General features: G+C 41.4%; 1 protein-coding gene across 1 annotated transcript; it reads right to left on the bottom strand.

Annotated features, from left to right (window-relative positions):
• Nucleotides 1–781: 781 nt before the first annotated feature.
• LOC143261264 (uncharacterized) lies at nucleotides 782–1825 on the bottom strand. Its single transcript, XM_076527846.1, has one exon. It carries the CDS (start codon nucleotides 1823–1825, stop codon nucleotides 782–784), a length of 1044 nt encoding a protein of 347 aa, XP_076383961.1.
• Between the last annotated feature and the right edge of the window lie 22503 nt (nucleotides 1826–24328).

The raw sequence follows: 24328 nt of genomic DNA, 5'->3' as shown, positions 1-24328 counted from the left end.
TATCGTATATCGTATATCGTATATCGTATATCGTATATATTATTTTATATATATTGTTGGGGCGTCACAGCGTTGTCAATAATAGCGACGAATTATGACGCTATATTTGTGGACTATATAAAATAAAGAACCGGATTCTACCTGCTATTTTGTATTGAGCCCCTGACTACAGTACACCCTTGGTCAGGATGTCTTGATGCTACGACTTCTATTACAACTCTGGTGCTCTATCAGAGAATACCCTCGCTCGCAGCAGACCACCATCCCTCCAACGCACCCACATCACTCGCCGATTGGTCCTGCCCGATTTTGGCAATAGCCAATCAGCTGGTCCGTCTCAAGCAGACGGCCGCAAGGCCCCGGCAAAGACAGGAAAGCTCCTCCAGGCATGACCGTCATAAAACAAGGTCAGGCTGACCCTTCGGAACCTTTCCTGCTTTATAACTAGTCCCGGCCATCGAGACCGAGAGAAACGATTTCACAAAAAACCTGGGCTCGAAAAACAGCCGGTTATGCACGTCCGTCTCATAAAGACATTAGTGCTGTGCACTAACATACCGACCACCTTGAACGATTACGTTCGAAATTACTAAATTGATAGTGCACCGCTCAATTTACATTTGAAGGGGGCTGGTCTAGTTTGTCGTTGTAACGAATGATTGACAATACTACTGTCCTAACTTAACTCTAGTTACACTAATACGCATGTATACATAATGGGAATAAGTATTCACAAATTTCTGAGTGATTACAAGTTCTAACGGTGTTTGGGTGTATTATCTTATTCCGGGTCATCAATAGGAAGTGGGGACAATTTTTTAATGGCCCGCTGGTAGGTCCCCTGGGCCGTCTTGACAGTCGCGACTCTCACTATTTTGTCCCTGCCTGGACAAATGTCAATGATTCGTCCTAGTTTCCAGGTTAACGGAGGTGTGTTGTCTTCCCGGATGATCACCAATGTACCCTTCTTGTGCTGGGTGTCATTCGGGATATGCCATTTGTTTCTGGTGTGCAGCGTCTGTAAATATTCATTACTCCACCGATTCCAGAAGTGTTGTTTCACTCGCTGGATGTGTTGCCATGACGAAAGTTTGTTAACGGGTGTGTCTCGCAAATCGTACTCAGGGAGTTGCATTAACGAATCACCTATTAGGAAGTGACTGGGTGATAAAGCAGTAAGATCGTTCGGATCTGAGGAGAGGGGAGTCAGGGGACGGGAATTCAATATGGCTTCTACTTCGATAATATAGGTGTTCAGTTGCTCGAATGTGAACAGCTCGTTTCCTATAGTTTTGTACAAATGTCCTTTAAAAGACTTTACGGCGGCCTCCCATAATCCACCAAAGTGTGGAGACCGAGGCGGAGAGAAGTGCCAATTAATTCCCTGGTCCGATAAAAAACGATTAATTTTACTATTGCGCTCGTTGGAGCTGAGAAATCTTTGAACTTCTGTAATTTCGTTTTTGGCGCCGACGAAATTAGTGCCGTTGTCGGAGTAAATGTTCGTGGCCTTTTCTCTTCTGGCAAAGAATCGCTTGAATGCTCCTAAGCAAGATTCAGTGGTGAGGTCCGATGTAAGTTCTAGATGAACGGCCTTGGTCACGAAGCATACAAAAATCGCTACGTACGTCTTGATTTTGCAACGATTACGAACCCTTTTTTCCTTTATAAAAAATGGACCACAATAATCCACGCCTACGTTTTGAAACGGTCGTGCCCTGGTGATTCTGTTCTTGGGTAAGTCGCCCATTATATATGCTGGGACCTTTGGTTTTACTCTAAAACACCTTATACATTTGTGTATGACGATCTTTGTGGCTCTCATTCCATTTATTGGCCAATAAATTTGTCGGACCGCATTAAGAGTTGTTTAACCTGTGTGCCTGCGTGCCACTGACGTAGGTGCTCGCTTTCAATTATCAAATTTGTAATATGGTGCCTATGGGGTAATAACAATGGGTGTTTTTGACAGTAACTTAATGGGGCATGTCTTAGCCGACCTCCTACTCGTAGAAGCTTATCCTGATCGAGGAATGGATTTAAATTTAATATTCTGCTCCCTTTGGGCATAGCTGTTTTTCGTTCCAAACAGTTTATTTCTATCGGAAATGCCTCTAACTGGGCTTGTTTAATGATAACTAAATGCGCCTTGCGAATTTCTGTAGTTGATAAATTTCCCGTAAGTCTGTTTTTCGATCTACAATTGTGAATGAATCGTAGTGTGTAAGCTACAATTCTATTAAGTCGCGCAATGGAAGAATATCGCGTTAACAGGTCATTCGTCCCTTCTCGTGCAAGGAACGTTATTGTGGTTTTCCGCTCGAGAATTTCTCTTTGCGGAATGTCCAATTGTGGCCAAAAGCATTCGTCTAGGGAGGGCCATGCAGGACCGTTTAGCCATACCTTATTATTCATAAATGTGGATGCCAATTGTCCGCGAGAAATATAATCTGCTGGATTATCACGTCCTGATACGTGCATCCAGTTACGTAGGTCCGAGTCTGTTTGAATTTCGCTGACTCTATTGGCTACAAAGGCTTTCAGCAAATGTGGAGCTGTCCTAATCCACTGCAACACAATACTTGAATCTGACCAAAACCTAATCGCGTCAAAAGTTATATTGATCAACGCCTTCGCTACCTCCTTATACAATCGCGTTAATAACCTAGCCGCGCAAAGCTCTAACCGCGGTAATGATAGGATTTTAAGAGGGGCTACTTTGGATTTTGCGCATAATAGAGAGACCCGTACCCTACCTGAGTGGTCTAGGGTACGAATGTATATGCAAGTGCCGTAGGCCCTTTCACTAGCATCGCAGTAGCCGTGGAGTTGTATTTCTCGTGAGGTTTCTAAGAGCCAGTTCATTTCTGGTTTCTAACCACACCTCGGCTATATCCTGCGGAATTGGTTGATCCCAAGTGACTTTCGACTTCCAAATGTCTTGCATAATTATTTTTGCCCGTATAATCACGGGACCGAGAAGTCCAAGGGGGTCGAATAATTGTGCTATTTGAGATAAAACTAGTCGCTTAGTGAGTCTAGTTTCGCTAAAGGAGTTTACCGCGTAAGTTACGGAATCACTGGATGGATTCCAAAAAACTCCCAGAGTTTTCTTTGTCTGACTGAGATCTAAGCATATCGCTTTCGATCGTCATGGTCCTTTAAATCGCTAATCAACTTAAGGTTATTTGAGGCCCATTGACGTAGATGGAAGCCCCCATTTCTAGCTAAATCAATCAACTCATTGCGTAAGTTGATTGCTTCATTGAAGGTAGATGCGCCGGTGAGCAAATCATCGACATAGAAATCTTCTTTAAAAGTTCGCGACGCATTCAGAAATCTGATCTGTTCATCTTCGGCTAGTTGCTGTAGACATCGTACCGCTAAAAAAGGAGCCGAAGCGGTTCCATACGTGACCGTATTTAATTGGAACGTTTTGATTGACTCTTCCTTCGAATCGCGCCATAATATTTTTTGAAATTTCGCATCATCGGGATGCATTTTAATCTGCCTAAACATTTTTTCTATGTCTGCTGTCAGGACAAACATGTAAACACGAAATCGTAGTAAAATTGCCCATAAGTTATCTTGAATGGTGGGACCGACCAAAAGGGCGTCATTTAAGGATACGCCCGATGAGGATTTAGCCGAGGCGTCGAAAACTACCCTGACCTTAGTAGTGAAGCAGCACTCCTTTATTACCGCGTGGTGCGGTAAGTAAAACTCCTTGCCATCTCGCGCATCACTGACTTCTGTCATGTGGCCTAATGCTAGATATTCTGACAGGAATTGTTTATAATGTATAAGAAGATCAGGGTCTTTGCAGAATTTGCGTTCGAGTGAATAAAATCTCTTGAGAGCAAGACCTCGAGATTCGCCTATGAAATTCTTCCTATCGTTAAATGGCAAGCGCACGATATAGCGTCCATGTACATCGCGAACTGTATTTTCAACGAAGTGATTTTCACATGCCTGTTCTTCGCTAGATAAATTTTTGCGCTCTGCTATTTCTTCTATCTCCCAAAACTTTGTTAGCGCATTGTCTAAGGAGGATGCGTGCAGTGATCTTGAGGGTTTTCCCTTTGCTACTTGTTCTTGTTTGGTTGTAGCTCCCGTGACTATCCAACCTACTAATGTTTCTTGAATGATAATATTTTGTGCACAAAGTTTGATTCGTCCCAAACATAAAAGTGTGAAAAAGAGTTGATTCCCGAGAATTGCATCTATTGGACCAGGAATATTGAACTCAGGATCAGCTAACGTGATTTCGGTCGGAATATCAATTTCGATACGTTTTACCTGGCGCGAAGGTAGCATTCCAGTGATGGAAGGAAGCGTCACTAAAGTTACCGTATCATTAAATTGGGTGGTGCGCGATTTAATTACGGCACTGACCAGATATTTGACGCGGGTCTCGACATTGGAAATTCCACCTACCGAAGAATCTATTTCCCGTTTTCTCAATTGTAGCTTATCGGCCATTCTTTCGGTTATGAAATTTGTTTGTGAACCGCTGTCTAACAGCACACGACAATCGTGTTCACTCTTATCGCGAGCTACAAAGGTAACGACCGCTGTCCCTAATAATACTTCGTTGCAACTATTAACGGCAAAGGATCTCGAAGTTTGTGGCGTGGGTGATGGGGAGGTGGGTCTCTCAATCTCTGATTGACTATTAGTTTCCCTTTCCGCAATATGTAGAAGAGTATGATGTTTTTTACCACACTTTTTGCAGTTAGTGTATCTACAATAGGCGACTGTGTGGCCGCTCCGCAAGCAATTGATGCATAATTTTCCCCTTTTGATGATGTCTAAGCGATCTCCAGGGGTTACTTCTAAAAGTTTCGGACAGCTTGAAACAAAATGTTCTCCTTTGCAAATTTTGCACGCAATTCGCGAATTGGTGGTTACGAAAGTTTGCCCTAAATGGCGTTGTTTTTCGCGTGAACGCGTTACTATTTGGGTTTGCTGATTCGGGCGAGCAAAGCTATTGTCCCGTTCGTCTCCGCGCGCATGTTTATTTATAAATTCGACTAGCTGTCCAAATTGCGGCAACTCGTGATTTTCTAACGTGCGATCCCAAGCTCTGCGGGTATTCCTATCTAACTTGTTACTGATTAAATAAACTAAAAATGTGCTCCAATGTTGCACAGGTTGTTCCAGAGCCTTCAGAGCGTTTACGTGTACTTCAGCTTGCTCGGCTAATACGCGCAATCTGTCCGGGGAATCTACCTTAACGTCTTGTAATTCTAACAAAGACTTTAAATGTGCATACACAATTTGCCGACGTTTGTTGCAACGTTTTTGTAATAATTCCCAAGCAACTATATAATTCTCCTCTGATGCAGTCAACGAGGTGATCACCGACGCTATTTCTCCACGTAAGGCGTTTTTAAGTAAGTGGAATTTCTGTACGGCCGGTAGATCTTCGTTCTGGTGGACCAGCGAATCAAATGTATCGCGAAAGCTGTTCCATTCTAATGGGTTGCCGTCGAATGGCCTAATTTGAATTTGTGGCAGTAGAGAGCTAGCTTGTGTCACCTTTATAGTATTTGGAGATTCTGTTGAATTCCTAATTGCGAGATTGGGTCTATGCGTGTTTCTAAATGAATTTTTGCGTAAATTTATTGAATTCATGATGGTAGCGTGATGCTTCTCAAAGGCGTCTCTCTCCGCGTCATGATCTGAGGAAACATCTTCGCCTTCTATCTCAAATTGTGTGTCCTCATACGCACTAAGAAGCTGATCTAATCTAGTGGTGAGGGTTTCGAGCGAGTTGAGCGTTGAACCTTCCGTAGTTTCAACGCGCGCTCCTAAACGCGTTACTTGCGACTTAATGGTAGCACGCTTCTTTTCAAGTTTTTCAAAACTTGTGATTCACTACTTTCAGATGCCATTTTAATGGAAGTAGAATACGACAGGAAGGAAATTGGGAGTGGAAGATGATTCGTTTACTCACTCAATGATGATTTCAGATTTCGTAGAAAGGAGCCTGGTGTTGCTGTTCCGTCAACGAGGATGTCCGTGTCTGAACGTCAGCTTCGTGGTCTCCAAAATATCCAAGAGGCGTAGGTTGTGACGTTCTTGATGAAATCTCAACGATGATTTGAGATTTCCTAGAAACGAGCCTTGTTAGCGTAGTTGACTAATCGTAGACTTCTTGACCATGCGAGAGTTGTATCCTTCGGAGAGTCCCACTGTTCCGTCAACGAGGATGTCCGTGTCTGAACGGCAGCTTCGTGGTCTCCAAAATATCCAAGAGGCGTAGGTTGTAACGTGCTTGATGAAATCTTCCTCTAAAGATTACCAGTTGAAAACAGAGGCCGAATACCAGCTTGAGAAAACCCAAGGACTAAAGTTTCGATCCGCAACAATCCGGTTCGAAGGACCAAATGTTGGGGCGTCACAGCGTCGTCAATAATAGCGACGAATTATGACGCTATATTTGTGGACTGTATAAAATAAAGAACCGGATTCTGCCTGCTATTTTGTGTTGAGCCCCTGACTACAGTACACCCTTGGTCAGGATGTCTTGCTGCTACGACTTCTATTACAACTCTGGTCTCTATCAGAGAATACCCTCGCTCGCAGCAGACCACCATCCCTCCAACGCACCCACATCACTCGCCGATTGGTCCTGCCCGATTTTGGCAATAGCCAATCAGCTGGTCCGTCTCAAGCAGACGGCCGCAAGGCCCCGGCAAAGACAGGAAAGCTCCTCCAGGCATGACCGTCATAAAACAAGGTCAGGCTGACCCTTCGGAACCTTTCCTGCTTTATAACTAGTCCCGGCCATCGAGACCGAGAGAAACGATTTCACAAAAAACCTGGGCTCGAAAAACAGCCGGTTATGCACGTCCATCTCATAAAGACATTAGTGCTGTGCACTAACATATATTATTTGATATATTATTCATTCTATAACATATATCATATATCGTATATCATATATCATATATCTTATATCATATATCGTATATCGTATATCATATATCATATATCATACTACTGGCCCTATCTACTTTTAGTGGACACGCGGAGTCGCCTCGCTAGTTCGACTCACCGTGGGCATGGGCGGATTTTTCCTTGGTCCTTTACTTTAACGGTGGTGTAGCCGGGGATAGATGGAAATTTTAGCTTTATTTGCCCATTTGATCGAAAAAAACATATCTGTGTCACCTTCGCGGTGGCCAGATTCACACTAAATATTCCTATCTACTGCTGGGAAGGCTGTGACTCTCTTAAGGTTTCGAATGGCGGGGCCAAAGCTTGATAAGGGGGTTGGGAGGGCTGTTACGGGAGTCACAGTCTGTAAGCTGCAACCTCTACGAAATTCCCGCTCTGAGTACCCCCTTAACCTAGGGGGGGTGGGGAGGCTCTAATAAAAATTAAGTCATTTAGTTCCGTTTTAAAATAGGTATTAGGTTTTAAAAGATGTACGAACACTTTTGTGGCCCATAGTATATTGTACGAGGTAAGTGCACTATCCTCCTCTTGCGTCCTTTAAAGCAATTATTTATTATTGAAATAGCTTTGCAAATTGTTCGTTGAATTGTGTTCGGACACGGAAACATTTAAATTAAAATATCATTTACGTACTTTGTTAATATTCACTGTACATCTTGCTTAAAAATTTCATATGGTACACATGAGATGTCATGCTCACCAGAAAATTAAAATAAAATTCACGGTTAAATTACTTATTATTTCGGGTTCAAAAGATTAGTTAATACTCTTTAAACAATCTGAAATAAGAATGAATAGCATTTTTCTTAAAATTAGCACTGTTACGTAGTAAAAAGATTTCGGAAGTTCACACTCCTGTTCATTTATTCGAACGAAGCATGGAGCCCCCCTTCTTCTGTCACGTTCCACAGTTGAATCACGTTACACTCGATCAATCGACCATCTTATAATTCGCGCGCTCGCCTCGCGTTGATCAGTGTTTTTCGTGAATAACTCATTTAGTAACCACGGATTGCATTTTCGCAAAAGAGAAAGTTACTTAGAATGACCTCAGCTACCCCCCATTTTCGGCTGTTAAAGTAATTGTAGAACACCCTGCATAATAGCTTCATTGCTTCAAAAGCAATACGCTGATGGTACTGTGAAAATTGCACACTTCGAGGAAATGTTACGCCGTTGGTCCTTTGATGAACTCGATCGGGAAAGCAAAGCCACGATGATCCTTCTAATTACGGACATACCCCAGATGCGCGCGCCGACTGGTTATGATAAGGTAGAATTGAAAGGCGCAAAGAACGCGTGGCGATTTTAAAGATTAAAACTTGCAACTAGATGCTATGGATTAAAGAGTACACTTAGCCGGTGTCACGTAAAAAACCGGCCGCAGACATATGACGGCTCGATTTTCTCGAATTTTCTCAAAAAATAAAATATGTTCATTTTTTCCAAGGCAATATTCGTGCTATCCGCACTTACATACATACAACGTCTGAAAGCAGCAGGAAAAGTTTTTACTCTTGCGTTCTCGTGCAAGCGCGGAACATAACGAGTATCCGCATTTACCATAATTCATTCTTTATAAAAACGAATATAACAGAACATACGTCAAATACAGGTAATACATAGAACAATCATCAAATATGTGCAGAACGATCGATCAGCTGATTATCAACTGATAATACGCGTCTACAACAAATAGTGGTTAACACACACATACACACACACGCACACACGCAAACAAACATATAACAGCCATAAACAGTATCAAGTATGTGCAAAAAGATCTAATATTCAGATCACCGAAGCAATAGTACGCTTCACCAACGAGACACACGCATACAACACGTAGAAGAATCCATCTCACCGTGATTGATTTTATTATACCTAAGAATATTATTAACAATTAATGTACACAACTTACTCACACGCATTTTCCATTTATATGTACACATGGCAACAGAATCGTAGTAGGCAGTCCTTAATCGATGCTAATGAAAAACAGGAATAAACACTGCTAATGAACAGGAATAATCCATGGTCATCGAGAATAAATACATACATAAAATTTTGCGCAAGATATACAAAAGATCGGTTAATCGTCAGAAATGTTATACCACTACGCGACACTGCACACGTAGGCAAAAAATCGAAGAATAGATCTCGTCGCTACCGAAAAGCAATACGCGAACAATATTTACTCGCTGTTTGCACACGCCCCTATTTACACACAGGCACGGAGACAGAAGAGACAGGTCTCGATCAAAAATACTGATACATTTGATGAAACTGTTGCCATCGCAACACTCAAAAGTCTTGCAAAATTTGTAAAAGATCGATTAAGCATAAAAATCAATACGCCGCAACGCATTCACAGCTCAATACACACAATACACGGAAGCCTTAGTAAACCTACACAATACATCGAAGAATTGATCACACCGCGATCACCAAAAGTATTTGCTATTTACTCACACAAACACGAAAACACAAGAAACTATCTTTGATCGATAGAACCAATACAGAGGATTACATGCATGCTCCGCTTCTCACCAAAACCGCACCTATAAATACGCAGTATGTGAAATGTCATACGCGCCAATTATCCTGCCTTTCTAAAACCACGTACGTTTTATTATACCTAAGAATAGTATTAGCGATTAACGTACCCTCCTTACCCACATTCACTTGCAATTTATACATACATACGCAACAGAAACGCAAGAGACACAACTTGACCAAGAGTACTAATACACGGAAATATATCACGGTTTTCAAGAATACACAACATCCTACGCAAGATATATAAAAAGTCGACGAATCATCAGAAACATTGCACCGCTACGGGAACACTGCTTTAACGGTTGCAAGTTCTATTTTTGAATCACCCTATTACAATTTCCCTAACGTTCGTAACCTGACCAACACGTGGCGGCAGTTACTACCATCGAGATTAAACACACACGTCGAATGTAATAATTAAACGTAACTTTACTAAAAAAGGAAAACAATATCATATATATTAATATATAATATTGTTGCGAATTACTGCATTTCTCTCGCGTCGCGGCATTTTATTTGCAATAAAGTACATAAACTATAATACAACTCAATTCAATTATGTTAGAGATCTTTGAATTAGAAATGTTGATCGCTCGACGGTCCGATCTCGACTCCTCGATTGTCCGTTGATAACACACCTCCGTGGCAACCCCTCTCTTCTATTTTTCTTTATGGAGTTGCTCACAACAGGGCAGTTTCACATTACAGCGACTTGATTTGGACAAGTCGCCGTAACATTGCCCTCCTCGCCGAATGAGCGGCCGTCCCGGCCGCGGCAAATTTCACTTGTGTTGACCAACGACAATCGAACCGTTAATCCTGTCAGCTTCAGTCCTATAACCTCGAACTATCGTTCCATCGGACAACTGACAGGTAACCTCCACCGCAAGTACTTCTGTCTGCAAAGTAGGTAAACAAGGAAAGAATGTACTTAGTTACCCAGGTGACCTTTTCCAGACAGTTTACGTCCTGACATTTGTCCTCCGTCTCAAGGGAAAACCACCAAAAAACCTTGAGCAGAACGTCAGTACTTCAACGACGTGTACAGCTCTGAACTCTGTCGCTCACCCTTCCTCTTAATTCTTCGTTTTGAGGCTTGAGCGTTTCTTTCTTGAAGAAGTTTTGAGAACTTCTCACTTGTAGACTTCTCGGGAGTTCCCTGCTCTGATCAATCACCAAAACTCTTCCCCGGATGCACCTCCAATCACCACAGGATACTACCTGCAGTAATATTGGATCCGGTGCATCTCTTTTTGTGGAGCAGTCAGGAAAGGGTGTATCCCCTCCTGAGAACACGTCCTCACCCCCCAATGAGAGGACGTAATCTTCCAGAGGATACAACTTCCTTCCCCCATCGAACCGTTTCTTCCACAAACGGAAAGAGCTCAGCGTGTCAGTACAGAGATCACTCACTCGTCTTCTGCGAAGAAACGTCTTCTTCTTGGGTGAGAGACAGTCAAAGGCTTCTGTGTACAGCGTCGTAGCGAGCCAAGCGGCTAACGTGTACGATCTTCGGTTTCGACTTCGGAGAACGAGTTACACGATAAATAATGTCGTCCAGGCGGTCCTGTACCACATAAGGACCTTCCCACGCGGACTGCAACTTGGGGCATTTTCCTTTCGTCCTTCGTGGTTGGAACAGCCATACTTTCTCGCCTGTAGCAAACGTAATTGAATTCGCGTAAACATCATACCAAGATTTCATTTTGTCTCCGCTAATTCTCAGTCTCTGACGAATAAATTCATGAATTTTAGCCAGTCTGATACGCGTTTGCTGAACAAACTCGTCCTCCTCATATCTTGAATCAGGCGGGAGTCCTCTCTGATGATCCATTGGAAGTCGAAGCTCTCTACCAGTGAGAATCATCGATGGAGTGTTCTTCATTGTCTCGTGTCTGCTTGAGCGATAGGGCAGTAAAAGTAACGGTATTCAATGGTCCCAATCCCGTTGATGAACCGCTACAAACATTGACAAATACTGCAGCAGAGTCCGAATCAACCTTTCCACGAGCCCATCAGATTGTGGATGCAAAGGAGTAGTGCGAGTCTTCTTAATACCAAGCAGCACCATAAACCGCTTGAAGACCGTCGACTCAAAATTTCTCCCCTGATCCGAATGAAGTTCCAACGGTACGCCATGAGTACTTACAACTTCTGTAAGGAGGGCCTTCGCAACAGTCGTCGCGCGCTGGTCCGACAACGGAACTACCTCCGGCCATTTCGTGAAATAATCCACAACGACCAGCGCATACTTGTTACCAGCCGCAGACTTCGGAAACGGTCCCACAATGTCGAGCGCTACCCTCTCAAACGGTGCCCCGACATTATAAATCTTGAGAGGTCCATGTCCCCTCTCCCTCGGACCTTTCCTTGCGACACAACTATTACATCGACGACACCAGTCTTCCACATCCTTGCGATTATCAGGCCAGTAAAATTTTCGACGTACCCTATCCAGAGTTTTGTTCACTCCGAAATGGCCACCCACCGGTGTATCATGACAATCTGTCATCACCGAGCTGACCATTTCTCTTGGAACCATCAGTAACCACTTGTTACTTATTCCATCAGGGGATTCCCACTTATGAAACAGTAGATCCTCGTACACTTCCAAGGAATCCCAGATTGATACGAGCTATTTAATTCTCGTATTCCTGTCCGAAATCTCCTGCCAATCGGGCCTCCTACCCTCAATTTTTCTTGATAGGATGAAACCAATTTCTTCATCCTGCTCCTGTTTTCTCCTCCACTCTTCAAAATGAAGTGTTTCGCAGAGTGTCCGCAGAACTACGTCTCCATTTTCATCCGTCTTCTCCTCCAGGTGCTTGCATCGCGCACAATCCTGCGATTCGCAAGGCCTGCGAGAAAGACCGTCCGCGTTCTGATGGAGTCTTCCTTCCCGGTGTTTCACCTCAAAGTCATATCCCTGAATCCGCTCGATCCAACGCGCTACCTGTCCTTCCGGATTCTTGAAAGACAGCAACCAACGTAAAACAGCGTGATCGGTCCTCAGAAGGAATCTACGCCCATAAAGATAATTATGAAAATGTTCAATAGATTTCGCTATCGCTAATAGTTTCTTCCGAGTAACGCAATAATTCTTCTCAGCTTTTCGTAGCGTCTTGGAGAAGTAGGCGATTACTCTCTCCTGACCTTGATTGAGACATCCGTGTCCAAAATGAATTCTGTATTAACCGACGGATAAGAAAGAATGGGTGACTCCATCAATTTCCTTCTTAATTCCTCGAACGAATGTTCCACTTCTTCCGTCCACACGAAGATTTTCTCGTTCTCGGTCAAACGATGTAAGTGCTTCGCAATATCGGCGATATTCTTAACAAATTTCCGATAATAAGTGCAAAGACCCAGGAAACTCTTCAGCTCGGTCTTACTTTTCGGCACCGGCCAATTCTTTACTGCATCCAATTTTACAGGATCAGTTTGTACACCCATCTCGGATACTACGTGTCCAAGATATTTCACTTCTTTGCAGTAGAAATTACACTTCTTCGGGCTTATCAGCAAGCAAGCTTTCCTTAGGCGAGCAAGTACCTTCCGCAGACGTTGTACTTCCTCTTCAAAACTTCTACCGAAAATTATGATGTCGTCGAGGTATACCAAACAAATTTTCCAGTTTAACTCTCTTAAAACGTTGTCCATTAGACGTTCAAAGGTAGCTGGTGCGCTACAAAGACCAAATGGCATGACTTTGAGCAGCCATAATTCAGTACCCACACAAAAGGCAGTCTTTTCCTTATTTACAGGATCCATGCATATCTGCCAATATCCACTTTGTAAGTCGATCGTCGAAAACCAACAGGAACCATCCAAAGCGTCCAGCGTATCTTCTATCCTTGGAAGAGGGTACGAATCTTTCTTGGTGACATTGTTCAGACGCCTGTAATCCACGCAAAATGTAGTGGACCCGTCCTTCTTCTTGACCAATACCACGGGTGAAGACGAGGGGCTTTGAGACTTTTCTATGACTACTTGTCGTTCCATTTTCGACAATAATTCATCTACTTCTGAACGTCGATGAAGAGGTAATCGTCGGGGTGCCTGTTTGGTTAAAAACATCTGCAAATTCCGTCAATAACTCGGCAAAAGTTTTCTTTTGCTCTGCGGACAGGTTTATAGAACATCTCTGATGAAGATCCTGAAGATGATCCGGTACTAATGTATTCCTGTTTTTCTTTATCTCCTTCGTAGCCGAATCTTCTCCATACTTCAGCAACGGCAATTGCATTCCTTTCAAATGAAGAACCTCGTTTGTAAAGTCCAGTTGACAGGCATGCTTTTTAAGAAATTCGATTCCCAAAATGCATTCTTCCATCATACTGACGAAGAAGAACTCTTCTTCGGTCTCGACTTCTTCAATGGAAACAGGAAGACGCTTTTTACCAAAAATTGGTAATCAATGACCGGAGACTGAAAAAATCTTCACTCCTGTCATGCTCGCCGAACTATTCTGCCTTGTAGCATAAGTTTCCCGTAGAAGGTTAACCGATGAGCCCGTGTCCAAGATGATTTTCCTTTTCTTCGCTCCAACGATGCCTTCGACGAAGAAAATCCTTCGCTGAATAGGTTCCAAACGCAGCACGACAGGGGGAAAAACGGAAGATGAAGTCGGACTATCCCCCATTATACCGACTTCTTGAAGTTTCCCTGCGAAGTCTCCTTCCTTGTTTTCTTTAAACAATCCCGTTGGAGGTGGCCCTTCTTTCCACAGCTCCAGCAATGCGGCAACTTCCGTTGATGACCAACCACTCGTTGAGAATGCCGTTCAGCCGCATGTTCCAGCATTCCCTCGGAAGTAAAGGGTCGTTTTAAATTCCGTTCACACGTTTGTGTTTTTTGAGAGCTTTCATCTCTAGAGCTCCGGTCACCGTAGCTCTGAGAGATGTAAAACTTTCATATCTCAACATTCTCATCATCTCTTCATTGGCCAACGCCGTCACAAACTGAGAGGTGGCCAAACGATTCCGAACATCAATTTGACATTCTTAGAAAGCGCCTTGCGCCAATCTCTCAATCTCCGTGGCCAATGCAGAAATTGACTCCCCTTGCCGCTGTATATAATTTTGAAATAGAACGTAATTTAGCTTCGAAAAGTTTTTTCGACCAAAACGAAACTCGATTGCCGAAACTATTTCTTGGAAGTTGAAATACTTATCAGCGGGAAGAGAAGTCAGGACTCCTCGAGCCGGACCATTCAAAGAAGCAATTAAAGCCGTAGCTTTCTTTGCTTCGTCTCAGCCATTTATATTCGCGACCATTTCAAATTGTATTCGATACTCATCCTATGACGTGGAACCGTCATAACGTGTCTGGTTCACAGAATATCCTAATCCACTTACGAAGCGCGTAGATTCTAGACACAGAGGCAACGATGGCACCGACTGTGAAGGAACTACAGGAGCACTCGGAGCAATAGGCACACTCTCGATATGTACACTATTAACATTATTTACAACAGTGTTCGAACTATTTACACGCGCCTCCGAGTGTTTCACCGACGAGAATGCCGCAGAATTTAAAATAGAATTTCGCAATGAATCCGATAGCACCTGGCATTGGTTCTCAATCCTTGCTATCCTCTCTTCCATGCGAACCTCTCGTTCGGACGCAGCAGCCTGTTCCCGTTCCTCGCACTGAAGCCTGTCCGCTTCCAGTCGCGCCTCGAACTGCCTCTGCTGCTCCTGCAGTTGCTCGCATAATTCTTGTCGGAGGTTTGCAAACAGGATCTCCAATGCCGGTGTGACATTTCCGATCGATTCTTCGATCCCGGATGAGCTCCCAATATTGCGAATTACACCATTTCTCTCGCGTAGCGGCATTTTATTTACAATAAAGAACATTAACTATAACACAATTCGATACAATAACAATTCAGATCTTTCAGAAGTGGGATATTGATCGTTCGACGGTACGATCTCGACTCCTCGATTTTTCGTTGATAACACACCACCGTGGCAACCCCTCTCTTCTATTATTCTTTAAGGAGTTGTTCACAACAGGGCAGTTTCACATTACAGCGACTTGATTTGGACAAGTCGCCATAACAATATCAATGCCATTTACTTTAATTAATGTACCATAAAGAGAAAGATATGATTTTAAAACGCTAAGCGCCATACCTGTTTTGTCTGTCTTTCAGTCTAATCCGCGAGATAAGATTCCGTCGAAATCGGTTTTCTGTCGAGGATTGGTTTTGGTTACGACAAAGCAGTATAAACATTTTAGAAATGTTTTTTAAACACGTTAAATTCCGCGTCAGTCACCGATGTCGCGGTCCGAATGAAAATTTAGTGTCAATCACGCTCGAGATTTCTATGAATGCCGCAAAACATGTTTTCGCGGCTTACGCTGTCGAACAGTGCAACCACTCTCGCGGAAAACTTCCTCGTTCCACGAATGTATAACCGCGGCCAGGTCCTCCGTACCGAAAGGGATAAAGGAGAAATATCACTGCCCTGAAAAGAGAAAAGATTCGCAAGAATTCATTCGTTCACTTATCAGAACAAAAACCCGTCCACCCGTGATTATTACGGATACACCTCTGGAACCTTTTGACGAACTTGCTGTAACGACCTAAATTCCGTCTATTCCCTATATGAATCATATCCCCAAAATAACATGTGCTCCGGATATTGATAAGATATGAAATTAATATAAAAAGGCCGAATAACCCTCCTAGCAGTTAGTCACGAGTAAGCGTTGTACCGAGCGTTTAGAGTGCGCATATTAAAATCAGTATTGTATTCATTGTGTAATAATAAAGTGGATGTTGGGCTACGGCTCAACAATATTTTTTTTTATATTTGTCGCGGATATTTTACGTGACATTTTGGCGATCCTGCCAGGGTAGTACTCATCGATCTTCGGGAAACTGACGACGCTTTTCTTAGAAAGAGATACTCAGGGTTACGTACTACACCAGAAGACAACAGTACTATCACGAGCGACCGAAGGAAGCGAGAAAACAGCGGATTCAATCAACCAATTACGGGGAATCACCGGTAACACACTGGCTTTGTTTCACAAGTATATAGAGAGAAGACCAAGCTTCTCAAGTCAAGACTCATCAGAGCAAAACTCGACGCACTCGTTAATAAACTCAAGTCCAACACAAAAAATGGAAAATCCTAATAGCACGTATTCAGGCTTACGAGCGATCCTAGACGCTATGCAAAAACAATGAACGACATGAAACTAGCATGAACGAATTAAAACGCATGATGTTAATGGTTAACGAGGAAAATAATCGGAGAGCCAAGGAGATAGAGATGCTGGGGAAAACATTAGCTAAATTGAAAGCACCTAGCAACAGCATACACACTTCGGAGTATACTAGCAATATCGTTACCGACGACGAAAGTGAGGCAACGGCCGTTCGAATGAATCAGAACGCAAGAGTCAACGAAAGAAGACTAGCTGAAGAAACCTCAGATAATTCGGAGAATGACGAGCAGGAAGAACCCAATAATCATCGTCACCCAGCAAAGCTATCGATCCAGTTCATACCTGTTCTACGAGGCAGGGACGACATAGGGGTCGAAGAATTTATTAAGAAAGTTCGAAAAGCTCGCCTAAGATGCAAAGAACAACCAGAACTACTAGATCTAATATTAGCCCAAAAGGTCACTGAGGATGCTGAAAGAAGCATACGCCACTTGGACATTGACAATTTCAATGATCTATGTGCAGTCTTAAGACAATTCGTGAGCATACCGACCACCGCTGATTTAGCACGAGACAGATTAAGACAGGTACGACAAGGTCTAACAGAAAGCGTACATAGTTACACAATCCGATTCAGAAGAACGTTGAACGAACTAATATACGCCTTACAATACGAACATAAAGACGCCATAGAAAGAAAAGTCACCATCGATTTAGAAAACAGACGTTCAGTTAAGACCTACATACTTAACCTTAAAGACGACATCGAAACAAGAGTCTCCGTAAGCTCGCCCAAAGATTTGGTCGAAGCTCGATTTTTAGTAGACTCGGGCTCAGGAATAAATTTAGAGAGACACTAAGACCGAACCTTGCGAAAAACGCGTATTTTTTATGGGAAACGACAAACATGAAGTTAACGAACGAACTAATATTAAACTTTACGGAAAACAAAACACGGTTCATATAGTAGAGTCAGACTTTCCGATAATAGAGGATGGAATTTTCGGACTGCCATTGCTCGAAAATTATAATTATTCGCTCACAAACGACTCATTACATTTAAATAATAACAAGCTTATGTTACAGAGAGAAAACACTTTACGGCCTGGAGAAACGAAAACTCATACCGTATACCTAGAATACCCGTATACCAATACGAATATGCTTCATCAATCCTTGTGAGCAAGATCATGTAATAACCAACGATATTTCAAATTCTCACGATTTCGAACAAATTTCTAATTTCAAGAAATTAATTAGGACACAACATATAGAAAAAGATTTGCGGGAACCTATCGAAAAGATATTATTACATTATCTTAATGTATTCAGCTTAGACACTAATTCCTTACCTTGCATAAACTTAACACAACACACTATAACAGTAAAAGAAGACAAAGTCGTCAACACAAAATCATACCGATCACCTGAATGCCATAAAGCGGAAATCAATAAACAAATGACCGATATGTTCAACAAGAAAATAATTGAAGAAGGTGACTCGCCTTATAACTCACCGGTTTGGGTAGTCCCAAAAAAATCCGACGCTTCAGGAAAGCAAAAGTGGAGAATTGTAATGGATTTCAGACAACTGATCGATTTGACAGACCAAGAAGCTTATCCCTTACCTGAGATAGACGACATCCTTTCACAACTAGGAAACTCCAAATATTTTTCAGCCCTAGACTTATCCTCTGGATTTCACCAAATTCCCATGGATCTTAAATCCAAGAAGTACATAGCATTTTCCACTCCTCAAGGACATTTTGAATTTAACCGTATGCCTTTCGGGCTCAAAAATGCACCCGCAACGTTCCAACGCATGATGGATACTGCGCTACGAGGATTAGTCAATAATCACTGTTTTGTCTACCTAGACGACATAATTATCTTCGGGCAATCAATAGAGCAACATAACAAAAATCTAGCCATAGTACTGCAAAGACTTCGAGAACTAGGATTGAAAATACAACCGGATAAGTGCGAATTTTTAATACCCGAATTGGAATACTTAGGGCACGTTGTCACATCAGAAGGAGTTAAACCCAATAGCAAAAAGATAGAAGCAGTAAAAAACTTTAGAATACCCAGAAACAGCACAGATGTAAAATCATTTTTAGGACTTTCAGGATACTACCGTAAATTTATACGAAACTTTTCAAAAATATCAAAAGCTTTAACAGAACTTACTAAGAAAGATATTGCATTCGACTGGACAGACAAAACTCAGAACAGTTTCGATTCTTTAAAACAAGCTCTATGCTCAGCACCAGTATTAAAATACCCCGACTTCTCAAAACAATTCACGTTAACCACAGACGCAAGCAACGAAGGATTAGGAGCTATACTATCACAAGAAGGTCACCCATGTTGTTACATCTCTAAAACTCTTAACCCGCCAGAAAAAAATTACTCAACCACAGAGAAAGAGCTTTGAGCCATTGTTTGGGCAGTTAAACGTTTGAGGCAATACCTACTGGGCGGGAAATTTTTAACACGTGCCGATCACCAAGCTTTAAAATGGCTGAATAATTGCAGAGACCTCTCATCACGACTTATTAGATGGAGACTTAGGCTAGAAGAATATGAATATGAAATAGAGTACACCAAAGGAAAAGACAATACGGCAGCCGATGCTTTATCTAGAGTTCACGCGATAACCAGTAACGAAGAATTTAAAGGCACAGTCCACATCAGTCATGAGATAAAATTTAACGAATGGGAAAAAGACAACAATAATTTACCTAAGAGACTTAAAATCAGACCAAATCGTTACTCATTTTTTTCAAATATCTATAGATTTGCTAGGTAACTTTGATAAGGCTAAATGGATAATCAAATTAGGACAAATAGATAAAAAATATGACAAGATAGGTGTTATTGCAGAACAATTTAATTTAATGGAAAGAAACGCAATCAAAAGAATTTTTATGTACTTTAACGATCAAGTGAAAAAGATTGTTTACGCGGAAGACTCAATTTCCGAATTTTCAGACTCAGAAATAGAAGAAATCCTTAAAGAAAACCACGACTTGATAGGACACCCCGGAATACAAAAAACGTATGATAGGATAAGATACAAGTACAAAATTCCTAAACTTTCAGAACTAATTGAGAACAGAATCAAAGAATGTGACATTTGCCAAAAGGAAAAACTAACGCGTATTAGAGGAAAAGAAGAACTCATAATTTCTGACGCACCCGAAAATCCTTGTTAGTGCACAGCACTAATGTTCTTTATGACACGAACGTGCCTAGCCGGCTGTTTTTGAGCTTAGGTTTTTTAATAACACCTGGTATGCATTTTTCCGAGAGTACGCATGCTCCATTGCTTGATTTTTGGGACTTTGCTTCTCTCGGCCTCGATGACCAGGACGTGTCATAAAAAAGGAACAGTTCCGAAGGGTCAGCCTGAGATTGTTTTATGACGGTGATGGCTGGAGGAATTTTCCTACCATTGCCGCTCCCACCTCCCATACACCAGCACCCTCCCAGAAAGACGCGTTAAGAGCGCAAAGGAAGGGTGTCTGCTTTAAAACAGACTCACTGATTGGCTATTGCCAAAAATCAAGGAAAAACAATCAGCGAGTATTAGAAATGCGTTAGAGGGGTAGCAGTCTATCACGAAGGAAAATATTCTCTAATGGAACGGAGTTGTAACAGAATTCGTAGAACTAAGACCTCCTGACCAAGGGTGTAGTGTAGTCGCGGGCTGAATACAAAACTTCAAGCAAAATCCGGTTCTTTATTTTTATATACAGTCCACATATATAGCGTAATAATTCGTCGTTATTACTGACGACGCTGTGACGCCCCAACAATCCCAATGATAAAATTTCCATGGACATCCTAGGCCCTTTATTTAAAACGAAAAAAGGAAACCAATATATCTTTTCAATACATGACGAACTGACGAAATATCTGTTGCTTGTCCCTTTAAAAAACCAACAAACGGAAACCATATGGAACCATATTCTCCACCCAAAAGAAAATTCTTACGGACCAAGGTCAAAACTTTATTAGTAACCTTATGCAAAAATATGAAACACATAAAGACCACTAGTTTTCACCCTCAAAGTAACGGTTCACTTGAAAGAACCCACGGGGTCGTTAAAGACATGCTTTGCACAGTCCAGAAAGAAAGAGGCGAAGAATGGGACGACATATTAAATTTTTATTGTTTAGCCTGTAACACGACAGTACACGAATCTACGGGATTCACGCCCTTCGAATTAACATTCGGTCATATTGCGAACCTACCCTCTTCAATCTCTTTAAAGTCACAACGTACTTACGCAGACGAAATGCAGTTCAGGAAACGCGAATGGTACTCGAACATAGAAAAGGCAAAAGAAACATTGCGAAAAAGTAAAGTACGTTATAAAAGAGATCAAAAACGACGAATAATCCGGTCACAAACCGGACAATGTTATTAATTCATAACGACCACAAACGAGACAAACTCGACAGTGAATGGTTAGGCCCATATATATAATATACACTCAGTACACACACCCTATTATGAAATTCTCGTCAGCGGACAGATAAAGAAAATACACGGTAGCAGGCTAAAACGTTATTTTCCAGGAAGATTGTCATCTTCGCCTACACATGGTACACCGCGCACAGTTAAACAATTGTACCCCTAAAAGAAAACTCAATTTTTCATGAGAAAGACGAAAAAGCCTACTTATATTCCAGTAAAATAGACATATTCATAGGATTAGATATGGAAAACGTATTGAATAAAACCGGAGAATTATACAGAAGTGTAGATGTCATAAAAAACCTATGTAAAGACGATTGCAAATTAAAAGAAGAACTAAAAATCATAGACACGGTGAATGCTAACATAGACAAACTATTTGACGACAATAACAAACTAAAAACCATAATTTCTAACCAAACCGGCCTGATAAAGAAAATATTAGAATCCAGTAACCTGAAACAACTTAACTCTTTAGATGAAGAAACACAACGCCTAGATTCAAGAATAACCAAAGACGAATATTTAACGAAATTCGTGCTAAAATTAGAAGGAGCAATATACGATCTACACTTCGCACCAGACGAACTACTAAATGTAATCACGTTAGCAAAACAAGGAATAATTAGTACACAAATTATTGACCCAGACACATTTTTGAAGACATACAAAACCGTCGCTAAGGACTCTTTGTTGAATAAAGCCATTTCACCTAAGAAAGAAAATTTCAGATCATATTGGATATGTCAAATTTAAAAGTTTTCAGAATCAAGTACAAAATGATATTTAATACCAGACAAAGAATGGGATATAACACACCTTTACCCCATACCCACGAAGAAGAACAACGTTTATATGATACCCGCGATAGAACACCAAATTTACTTTGTTGACGGAAGCAAATACATCAATGTTGGCAACGACTACACTAACCAATATTGTAAAAGAAAAGCAGGTATTACCATGTGCAAGCAAATTCAGCCAATTCACGATAGATTTGCGCGACACAATTGTGTCTCAGAATTGATCAATTTTGATGAAAACATAGTATCATATATGATAACGATCCTTAAGATCGAAGGCGTAATCTTTATACCGCTTAGAACTTCAAATCAATTCATAGCAATCCCTGCTTTACCCTTAAAAATAAACACAATCTGCGGAACATAACAAACTATGCTTTCATCTGTTATGTTGTAAATTTAAAACTAGCAAAATAGATAACCGATTCAACAATACGCAAGCCGCTCCATCAGCTCCAATCAATATACGCATAAAGAACCCAACGAGAAGCATCATCCCACAAACTACCGAACAAGAAGAAGAAACAGTGCTCTTCCAACCACGAAAAATCAAATTCCACAGATCCATCCTCAAGTAACTTGGAGGACAAAGTTTAGTCTAACAACGGGGGAGTGTAACGACCTAAATTCCGCCCATTCCCTATATGAATCACACCCCAAAAATAACCTGTGCTCCGGATATTGATAAGATATGAAATTAACATAAAAAGGCCAAATAACCCTCCTAGCAGTTAGTCATAAGTAAGCGTTGTACCGGGCGTTTAGAATACGCATATTAAAATCAGTATTGTACTCATTGTGTAATAATAAAGTGGATGTTGGGCTACGGCTCAACAATATTTTTTTTTTATATTTGTCGCGAATATTTTACGTGACATTGTCATGGACACATTTGGACTACTTCCAAAACCATCAATGGCAATCGCTACATTTTAACTATGCGAGACAATTTAAAAAAATATTGGTTAGCAGTTGCTTTATCAGATATTAAAGCCATGATAATAGCTGACGCGTCCGCGAGTCATTTCATTGCAATACGTGGGACACCAAAATCCATTTCGATAGATGAAAGCACTAGTTTCTTGGGAAACTAATGCTACATGTTGCCGAGATGGATCGTTAAAAGGAGCCATATATTGTATTAACAGAATATCTAAAACAATACATTGAGTCATATGAAGAATGGGACCTCTACTTACCAATTGCCATGATTTCATATGAATACCTCCGTTCAGGAAGCTACGAATTTCACACCCCACGAATTAATCTTCGGGAAATCCACAAAACAGTCAGTAGTGCGTTCCCCTCAGAAAACAATAAGCCGACTTTTGGATCTTATTTGATTACGTTACAAACTATATTACGATGAGTGAGCTAATCCGACTTAACTTATGGTGGAGTAATACGTCCATGTGTAAAAAGAACCTGAACAAGTAAATCTGATCCACGTTACATCGGGCCATACGAGATAGTAGATGTCGGATATAAATAATGCAATCTTAAAAACAGATGCGACCGGACACCTAATCGCGAAACATCAGGATAAATTAAAACATTCCTTCGTCTTCGATAGTTCGTCCGACACAAATTAAAAATTGGAATCACTTTCAGGATGAAGTAAATCCCGCTGATTATCCGGAGGTGCACGAGGATCTCTTAATATGCCAATGTATAAGGAAAATCCAACTCGTGTTTGAAGCTGAAGAATACAAATTGTGTGAAAAATGTTGATCTCGGGTGGCAGCAGAAGAAAGAGAATTATTTCCTGAAGGCTGCGGGAAACCACCTAAGTGAGGCAGATTTTCATTGTGAAGGATATGGTTCTGTAATCCTGGAAAAATCAAACGCTAGTCGATGCCGAGAATGCATTGAAGAATACATATTTCGGAATGTAACTGGAGGCATTACAGTAATTAAAAAATGGCAAGGCCATTGATGTGGTCACTCAGTGGTAGCATCATGACCGTTGACAGCAACACACGCACATATATAAAAAGAATAACACATATAATCCATAAATCATGATGATAAATAGTTAGAGCCAATTGAACGTAGTTTGAACAACCAACATTTATTACCAGAATGTTCACTGAGTCATCTACGCAAACGGAGATCTGCTAAGATTATTTAATTGAACATAATTTAACATAATATATTTAACATAACCATGACAGGAAGATGTATTTTTCTAAAAATTTCAAATCGGGATAAAAAAAAACATGTACGGGAAGAGCTAGCCAGACCAGGGTCGAAAAGACCAAAACCAAGAAATCCAAACAGAACCAGAGGAAACAGTGTCGAGAAAAAGGGTTGGATCGGCGGTGCAGTCGGA

This window comes from Megalopta genalis, unplaced genomic scaffold (assembly GCF_051020955.1).
Source record: "Megalopta genalis isolate 19385.01 unplaced genomic scaffold, iyMegGena1_principal scaffold0046, whole genome shotgun sequence".
Taxonomy (NCBI): domain Eukaryota; kingdom Metazoa; phylum Arthropoda; class Insecta; order Hymenoptera; family Halictidae; genus Megalopta; species Megalopta genalis.
The sequence above is the reverse complement of the archived record's forward strand: the minus strand, read 5'-3'. Positions and strand labels throughout refer to the sequence as shown.

What these genes read in the sequence shown, in the direction of transcription:
- LOC143261264 (XM_076527846.1), bottom strand. Translation starts at nt 1,825, where the DNA reads ATGAGAGCCACAAAGATCGTCATACACAAATGTATAAGGTGTTTTAGA.